At 53.1% G+C, this 9301-nt stretch overlaps 1 protein-coding gene across 2 annotated transcripts; it reads right to left on the bottom strand.

The window, feature by feature from the left end:
* Positions 1-3470: 3470 nt before the first annotated feature.
* Fam241b (family with sequence similarity 241 member B) lies at positions 3471-6249 on the bottom strand. Of its 2 annotated transcripts, none has more exons than XM_052163417.1 (3): positions 6170-6249; positions 5081-5210; positions 3471-4338 (listed from the first exon to the last, which is right to left on the bottom strand). In XM_052163417.1, the coding sequence occupies exons 2-3, from the start codon at positions 5171-5173 to the stop codon at positions 4069-4071; spliced, it is 363 nt and encodes a 120-aa protein (XP_052019377.1). In that variant the 5' UTR covers positions 5174-5210; positions 6170-6249; the 3' UTR covers positions 3471-4068. The 2 variants fall into 2 exon arrangements, with proteins under 2 accessions (XP_052019377.1, XP_052019378.1); XM_052163418.1 differs by lacking the exon at positions 6170-6249 and adding an exon at positions 5484-5676.
* Positions 6250-9301: the final 3052 nt, after the last annotated feature.

Here is a 9301-nt window from a genome sequence, read left to right as displayed (position 1 = left end):
TGTGGACTAGAAATAACCAAGGCTGTAAAATGCTATTAAGAGAGGCCATGACTCATCCTCCTCCAGTGCCCCCACCCACCCACCCACCCAGGCACACCAGCCTCAGGCTACCTGACTGTGTGTGCTAAGGGGTAGAGCTTCTTAGTATCCAGTCTTACTTCCTCTCCTAAGCCTGCATCCCGCTTGTGAAAAAGGAAAGGTCCACTTTTCTTTGATAAAATGACAGGAGGCTTGCAACTCTCCCTAACACTAGACTTAGTTGTACCTTAGACTTAGGTAAGTGTGGATTAGAATACAATTGTGGGCGCTCGCCTCCAGGAATCTCCCTGGAAGGGGGCCATGCTCCTGCCCAGACTTCCCACCAGGTGGCGCTATGAGACAACTTTCAAAACACAGGTCTACAAGCCAGGCCTGCGGCTCTCCTAGGCCGGTTCAGACCTAAAAGCTGGATGTTTTGGTTTTGTTTTCACTTTTTTTTTTTTTTTTTAATTTTTGGTTTTTCGAGACAGGGTTTCTCTGTATAGCCCTGGCTGGACTGGAACTCACTCTGCAGACCAGGCTGGCCTCGAACTCAGAAATCCACCTGTCTCTGCCTCCCAAGTGTGTGTGTGTGTGTGTGTGTGTGTGTGTGTATTATGACTTCTCTTCACCTTAACCCTCGTGCTCATCAAACAAGATGGCAGAGGAAGACAACACTGGCTGTGCCAAACAAGTAACAACCACCTACTAAGTTCTGCTATGGACAAGAATACGCCAGGCCAATACATTTGAGCTTGACAGCTGAGCCGGCCTTCTACTGGTGAAGGCGACCCTGCTAATGCTGACCCTTTAATACAGCTCCCTGTGTTGTGGTGACACCCTCCCCCCATCACAAAATTATTTTCGTTGCTACTTCATAACCGTAATATTGCTACTGTTACGAATGGTGATGTAAATATCAGATGTGCAGGACACCCTATATGCGAGCCCTGTGAAAGGGGTCGTGACCCATGGGCTGGGAACCAATCACCCAGCTGTCTCCCTCAGCTTTGCTGGCACACAGGTGTTTCCAGAATGTTTGTGAAGCTTAGAGCCAAGGGCCACGTTTAAACCCTGCTGAGTTACACACCCGGAAGCCGGCATTCCCGCCATGACCCACACACAGTTCGGGGACATGAAATGGGTCTTTTGGGGTCTATGTGATAGTACCCCGGATGACTAAAAAGACCACAACTCACCTCATGGTAAAATCCTCTGGAATGAAGTTCTTGACCATAAAATGTGCCCAGCACAGACAGCCAAGAACTAAAGATGGGAAATGTGTTTAACTTATTGTGATATACAAAATCTGAAAATTAGGGACTGGAGAGATGGCTCAGTGGTTAAGTGCGCTGTCTGCTCTTCCAGAGGTCCTGAGTCCAATTTCCAACAGCCACATGATGGCTCACAACCATCCGTAATGGGATCAGATGCCCTCTTCTGGCAGGCAGGTACATGCAGATATATACATAAAATAAATATATATGGCAAAATTAAAAGAAGAAAGAATCCTGAAAGTTCAAATCTTCATGTTTGTTCACACTGGCGCGTAAATGCTAAGCAGCTAACCAGGTGGTATACATTTGTATTCCTAGTTCCTCCAGAGGTTGGGGCGAGTGGCTCATGCCGGGGTGGAGAGTATGTGTCTAGCACATGCAAGGCCCTGGACTCAATCTCCACTACCCCCAAACAACAACAACAACAATAATAATAATGGCACTGTTATAGCATCGCATGCCTATAATCCCTGTTACTGGCAAGGCTGAAGCAAGAGATTGCAAATCGAAGGCCAAGCCGGGCTCTATAGAAGCCCCCAGACCACACAGCCCACCCTTCCAGGGCCAGGGCGGGGCGCCTCTACCTGGATTGGGTCAGGTTGTCTTAGCACTTTCAGACCCATGGTTGGAGAAGCAAACAGAACAGTGTCGATGAACCTTGAGGCCAAGGACAGAGTCAGGACACCTCCAGCCCCAATACCCTTTGCCGTGTGTCCTAACTGCAGTCAGTCTGCGGCCTCCGCCCTCTCCTCAGGCCTCCAGCATCCCATCCGGAAATGGGAGTCTCGCTCACTTCCGGGTCAGACCCCCGCTGCCTCTTGGTGGTCCCCCTTCTGGACCTGAGAGCCTGCTCGCTTGTCTTCAATGAAGCACGGATTCCTGTCACGGGGTGTGGACTCCTTGATTTCGGAAAAGGAGACCGTCTTCCCACAACGGCCCCTTTCAACTGAAAAGCGGCAGTGTGTTAACCGAGGGCCTTCGTTCACAAAATCCCTTAGGGTATCTCATGCACGGAACACGTCCTGAGGGCTGAAAGAGGACCCGAAGCTCCAGAGAGACAAGGTGGCTCAGGGGAGCAGGATGGGGGCAGGGAGTCTGTTGTGGTAGAGGAGATGAGCAGGCCGAGACCTGCCAGGGCACGAGATGTCACCGGAAACAGCTGACAGCCACATCCTCTTCCACCAAGAATGCCCATGTCCCCCTTCCCGTCATGCCCAGAAATGAAGATTCAGGAAACCTTTGGCGAAGGAGATCCGCCCTGACAGAGGCTCCCAGGCCCCGGGAGCAGGGGACACCTGGCCCGAGGGAGGTGGCTCTAAGCAGAAGAGTAAGGTCAGGAAGAGAGAAAAACCACTCCCGCAGTCATCCACCACACCTAGCCACACACAGCCACCCTTGGGGACCTGAGAGGGGAGGCTGATGGCACCCAGGCAGGTCAGGTCTTCGGGCTTCATTCTCACGAACCGTCGCCCGGAACCCACCAGCCCTGAGCCTACGGTCTCTCTCAGGCAGGCTCCGTGAAGACTCAAGAGCCGCCGGGTGGTGGTGGCCCAGGCCTTTCATCCAAGCACGAGGCAGACAGAGGCAGGAGGATCTCTGTTTGCTCAAGGCCAGCCCGGTCTACTGAGTGAGTTCCAGGACAGTCAAGGATGCACAGAGAAACGCAGCTTCAAACAGCCCTCCCCGACTTAAAACAAAAAAACAAAAAAACAAAAAACAAAAACAAAAACCAAAAAACATAAAGAGAGTTAAGAGCCAAACCCAGACCTCCTGTCAGGAAATCAGGGCTACCTGGTCCTGAAACCTGCTAAGGACAGTTCACTATGGCCAGGGCTTGAGAGCTGATGGCTGGACAGACAAACCTGACCCCCTGAGCAGGACCGACCCCAGACAGGCACTCCTTTCTTTCATTCCCAATGCCCTGCCCCCCTACTCATCCAAAGGACCCCCACCCCAAAAGCTGACCTTGGAGTTTAAGAGTGCCGTGAGCTTCCCATGACTCTAGGCAAGAGGTTCAGGCCTGTACCTCGCCTCCCAGCCCCCATCCTACTGAGAAAATCCCAGAGGTCACCAAGGTCAAAGGCCCTAGCACCTCCTCTCCCAAACCAACCATTCCAACCAGCTTCTTCCGTCTGGCTTCCGGGCCCGCGCAACTGTGAGTCGTTCGCCGCCGGCTTCTTAAAAGGGACTCCAATTTATTTATTGAAAATAGTACAACAGCCGGGCATGGTATCACACACCTTTGGTCCCAGCACTTGGGAGGAAGAGGCAGGAGTATCTCTGTGAGCTCAAGGCCAACCTGGTCTCCATGATGAGTTCCAGACCAGCCAAGGCTACACAGTGAGACTTTATCATAATAAGCAGAATGCCAATGTCCTTCCTTCCTCATAAATAAAAGCAGCCAATAAAAAAGACACCGTTAAAATGAAGGAATGTTATAAAACTCTGGACAGTTAGTTCCCCGCTGCTCTAAGAGTCAGGTTTGCGCCTGGTGGAGGACTTGTGTTCTGGGAGAATACAACATACTAAGCCTTTCTTACTCTGCTTTGTGCTTTGTAGTGGAGGCCCTATACCCCCTAAAAACATTCCAGGAAACCGCAGGACTCTATTTTTCAGCAATGCTGGCCCAGAGAGTCCCTCTGCCTCCTACAGCAGGGAAAATCTACACTCCCAGTCTCACACCCATCACACCTTCCAAGCTCCCTCCCCCTGTGGCATGGTCTCTCCTACTGAACACTCCCACCCTGCCGAGCCGCCCCCCACCCCCCAGAGGTCACCGCTGGCTCAGGTGAGACACGAGGTAGACCAGGCCCACTAGCAGGAGGCCACGAACCCCGAGCATCATGAGTAGGAAGAGCAGGAGGATGGAGGTCACAGGCTCCACCACGTGGTTCCCAAGATGCCACTGTGGGAAGCCCATGGTCACCAGCTGCCGGTTCAGGTCACTGAATGGAGATTGGGCAGCCCCCAGTCGGGCGCCTGCCTGTTGCTGGCGGGGTCCAGGACCCCCGGGAGGTACGCCGTGGCCTCTGTTGAAAAAGCCCTGGAAGGTGAAGATAAGACAAATGAATCCGGAGAAAGCGTCCTTGGAATTGAGGCACCAACCAGGAGACTCCAGGCTGGGCCCTGCCCTCCCCCATGGCCATCCAACAACCAGGCTTCCTTCCTGGGACCAACCGAGGCACAAAATCTCAGAGCCTGTGTTCCCCCTCACTATGCCTGGAAAAAAAAGTGCTCAAGACAGAGAGGAGAGTGGTGAGACACACCATGGGTACCCTTGGGTGGGCGCTCTCTCCACAACTGAAGCCAGCATCTCATCTCCACCCTACATTTTGGAGATGCTGGCTCCAGTGGCATTTGCAAATCTCGCCCAAAGAGACTGAGTCCCTAAGTTTGAGGCCTAAGGGAGGCTCCCTCCCCAGAAGGAGGGAGTCAGACAGCCCATTCTTCCGCTGCCAGATACTCTGTGGAGAGAGCTTCAGACCACATAGAACAGTGGTTCTCAACCTGTGGGCCGTGACCCTCTTTAGGGGTCAAACGACCCTTTCACAAGGCTCACCTGAGACCATCAGAGAACACAGGTGTTTACACTATTATTCATAACAGTAGCAAAAACCGTGGTTACAAGGGAGCAAAGAAAATTTTACAGTTGGTGGGGGTCGGCACGACATGAGGAACTGTATTAAAGGGTCACGACATGAGGAAGGTTGAGAGTCACTGCTATAGAAGGTAAGAAGACAGCTTGAGACTTCTGGGAATTGGGGCCACTGCGGCGGCCCTCCTACCTGCCGGGGACTGCTACTTCTCTGTTGAGTGGTAGTCCTGACTCGGGGGTCATCGTCCTGAACGATCTCCCCATTGGCCAAGATCCTCACCATTCTCCCTGGGAAGCTGGGACTTTCTTCCGGGGTGGACCTGCAATATAAATGCAGATCCTTCTATCGGATCGTTGTCTAGGGACTGCAGACAGATCTTTCCCCCTGACCTCAAAGGGCCTGCTGCAGATAATTGAAAGAGGGTGTTTTTCACTGGCGGTCATGTGGTGACCCACCCTTAGCAGGTGCTGGTCCTATTAACGAAAAGAGGTTAAAAAAAAATAATAATGATGCAAAGGAGGAAGAGGCGGGGAGGGGGAGGGGAGGAAGAGAGGGAGGGTGGGTCCCAGGGCCCAGACCAAGTGGTGCACACCTGTAATCAGCCACCAGGGCGCCAAGGAGGTACAGGCTGGAAGGTCAAGGGTTGAAGGCCAGCTGCTGCTAAGTGAAACCCTGCCTCAAAAAAGAAGCAAGCCGTGAAGGCGGTATTTTGTACGCTAACTTTAAAAAAAAGAAAAACAGGGTTAGGGTGCGGTTCCAAGCACTGTCAAAAGGAGCAAGCGCTAGGAATCTATCTAGATCCTCTTAGGTCTCCTCCACCCGGGTGACAGAACCTGGGGACACCACGCTGGGGAGAGCGGACCTCGGCTGCAGAGGGCACGCCCCCCCCCGCCCCTCGCCTGCAGGGAGCACCCGTGGAAAGGACGAGGTCCAACCTCCCACCACACGGGGTGCGAGCTGCAGCTGCGGCTCTGGGGGGGGGGGGGGGGAGAGCGTCAGCTTTGCAGCCCCTAAGGGTGACGATGGGTCGGGCACTGTCACCCGAGGTGCGCCTCCGTGTGCATCTCAACGCTCTACCCGCCGGGGAAACCGAGGCAGGTTGGGCCCGGGGAGGAGGAGGAGCGAAGCGTGGAACGAGCAGGATCTCGGTTCCGCGTGGGGTCCAAGTGCTTTGTCATCCCGCAGGCTGGGCCACCCGCGCCGCCTCGGCGTGGCTCAGGGCCCTGCAGCGGTGGGGAGGGGAGCGGACCCCGGGGACCCGGCGCGAACACCACCCACCTGCGCGCACGGTTCCCGGGGCTCGGCGTCCACCGGCGGCCGCTTCCTCCCACCTGACCTCACAGGAAGCAAGCACAACAGGGGCGAGGCCCGGCACGGGCTCCCTCTGCCGGCTGCTTGGGGAACTGCAGCTGCGCAACCAGACGGGGAGGAGAAGGGAGGGAGGGGAAGGAGGGAGAAAAGAGGACACGGGGCAGTTATATTGGGGAGGAAGGGAGGAGGAGGGGGAGGAGGGAGAAGGAAGGACTATAGGGAAGAGATGACGGGGCTGGAAAGGATTGGGATCATACATGATGGGGAAGAAGACAGGGAAGAGGAGATCACATAAAAGCCCAGGAATGAGATGTCTGGGTTGGGAAAAGAGAAATAGGCACAAACTCAGCCCGCAGGTTTATGTCATGTCTGCTCAGATCTGCCCGGTGCCCCTTGAGAAGGACGCTGCTCCGCCCCTCGGGAGCTCCACGCTCCTTAGGGACTTAGGGATGGAACAGGTGTGAGTCACAGGGGCAGGTTCAGTCACTTTGCTGCAGGCTTTCCTCAGAGGGTGTTTGAGGCCAGATCATCAGATAAATTGTTGGCCTCCTAGTGAGTCGGGGTGTAGTGGGAAGGGGGGGAAAAAGGATATACAGTCTGCGGAGGCTGCAGGCAAGAGAAAGGGGACTGGAGGGAAGGAGAGAGGCAGACAGGACAGGGAGATGGCGGAGCCACCCAGCCTGGTGACTTCAGCTGGATCCCTGGAACCCGCACGGAGGGGGCAGGGACCTCACTCCCTTACAACCCTCTGACACTGTTCTGGGAGGAATGCTGAGAGAATACCACAGCCTCACCCTCACGGGGTGGAAATCTAGGTCAGGCATCTCAGGCTCTTCCCACGATGCTTGGCTTGAGCCAAGCACCTGTCACCTAAGAGTTCTGTCTTGCTAAGGAACTTTTCCTAGCATTCTGGCCGGAAAGAGCAGACTTCCTGATAGCTTATACCATCCATAGAATCTGCTTCAAGGTCGCTAGCATCTTCAGATCTTAATGTGAGATCCTAGCATAAAGAGAAACGGAGGGACCCTCCAGTCACGGGTGGTCATTCCCCAGGTCCCAGAGGACCCGTGTGCCTACTCCATTAGAACTTTGTGACTGTAGGGAGTTGGAATGTTACAGATCCAGAGCCCAATTATCTTGGGCAATCTTTAGTTGCCCTTTAATAGCCACTGATTGCCCACTTCTGTGTCTGACCTAACATCCTGTGGGCTATCAGGTAAAACCTTTAGGAGTGTCAGGAATGTATTAATAAGCTACAAGCTCCCACCCAGCCAAAAGTTAAGCTTGTCCAAAGGCAGCATCAAATCCTATAACCGAGACCACCTCGCTTTACTGTAACACCCTGATGTTTCCACCAACGTATCTGGAAAAAAAAAAATCCCTTGATTTATGACTCTGGCTTTTTTGTTGTTGTTCTATAACTGACAACTTGGAGCATGTTCCTTGGGGTGACCTCAATCCGTGTCCCCAAGCTGTGGTCACTCATAAGTGACTCCTGGATGAAGTCTTCTATTCCCCTAGATCGATCGAGAGCTGTGCTTTGAGTCCACAGAGATCAGGTAGTGAGGAACGAAGGGCCAGGAGGCGGCAGAGCTAGCCTTTCATCCGGTCCTCCCTCAGAGGATGAAGGCAGAGACAGAAGGGTGGGGGTGGGGCGAGCGAGAAAGCATCTGATAGCAAAGAATGGGCTTGCCCGGCCAATGGTTGTTTTGTGGGGTCTTAATTAAGCTCAGCAGCCCCATTGTTCCTTTCAGGATGAAACATATGTTCAGGGCCTGGCTGAGGTTTGGGACCGGAATTTCAATGGTGCTTGGCCCTATGGCCTACCAGGGGAGGGGGAAACGGGAAGGAATACACTGTCCCAAGCTACACGAGACTCACAAACAAGCCCTAAATCTCACCTCCACACTGGGTTATAAACAACCCAGTGTGGGCACACACCTGTGCCCCACAGCCCGCAGGGTTGACCTTCTGTGGGCTCAGTTGCCACCTGTGTGCCATTCAGATGAGGTTGAAAAAATCAGTTCCAAGGTTGTGAGCAGAAGGTATCTGGATGGTTAGGAGAAGCCACGCAGGGAGTAGGGCACACTGTACTTGACATAAGAAGAATGTTACAATTGTATCTCCTGGCAGAACTGTCTATTGCAGAAACAAGATTTCTAAGCTAGCAGAGCAAGAAAGTAACCAAATTGTTGCTATCGGGTCACGGGGGTGGGGGTGGGGGGGCGGGGCTGCTGTTCAGTTCTACCTCTTGACCCTTGCTTGGCTATGGGAGAGACCGCCATATTCTAGGCTCCGATTGGGAACATAATTGCTTTCTAGGGGACCCTATTCCAGTTTTCTGAACTGTTGCTACCTAATTGGTGCTCTTTCTGTGTCTTTTAAAGTCGTTCTACCAAGCCAGAAACCTCAGAATGACGCGATGTGCTCAGACTAGTGGACTCTGAGCATGGGCCCACTGTCATACTTTTCTGTTCTGTGAAGTGAGTTCCGTGGTCAGAAGCAATGCTAGGTGGACTGTCTGGACTGTGGATGAGGCCTTTGTTAGTCCACGGATGGAACTTCAAGAATAGCGTTACACGCATAAAACGCAAAATCCTCAACCAGAGGTGTCAACTCCAGTAAGGTCACGGTGTTGCCCCTTCTATGAAGAAGTGGTCCCAGTGCAGTCATCCTGGCACCTGGCCACTAGTTGGTGAACCCAGCAAATGGTGCAATCTTAATATTGATCTCTGTGGCTGGCACTCAGCAGCCACTGTAGCCAGATCAGCCTTGGAAAGTGGAAGCCATGTTACCGAGTGGGTACTCTCCCCTCCCCTCATTATTCATAGAACCACTGAGAAGTCAAAGCGGAGGGGAAGACTGTCGCTGAGCCCGGCAATCTCTACCCACTCAGTTACAAAGTAACTCAGTAGCCTACTCAGTTACAAAAGTTTCTCTCTGATCCATCTCTCTGTCATCTCTTGCTTTCCCCCCCCACCCCACCCCACCCACATTAAACAGGCTTTTGTTGCTGTTGTTATAAGGTTTCTTACAGACATTTGACAAGGTAAAGATTTTTCTGTTCTAGTTCCTACACGATCATCTGCAATTCCTTCC

Source organism: Apodemus sylvaticus, chromosome 19 (genome assembly GCF_947179515.1).
Source record: "Apodemus sylvaticus chromosome 19, mApoSyl1.1, whole genome shotgun sequence".
Taxonomy (NCBI): Eukaryota; Metazoa; Chordata; class Mammalia; order Rodentia; family Muridae; genus Apodemus; species Apodemus sylvaticus.
The sequence above is the reverse complement of the archived record's forward strand: the minus strand, read 5'-3'. Positions and strand labels throughout refer to the sequence as shown.

Excerpts from the sequence above, each read along its gene's own strand:
- Fam241b (XM_052163417.1), bottom strand. The coding sequence starts at position 5,173 with ATGGTGAGGATCTTGGCCAATGGGGAGATCGTTCAGGACGATGACCCC. Across the intron at positions 4,339-5,080 it reads GAAGTAGCAGTCCCCGGCAG|GGCTTTTTCAACAGAGGCCA; the intron begins GTAGGAGGGCCG and ends TTCACCTTCCAG.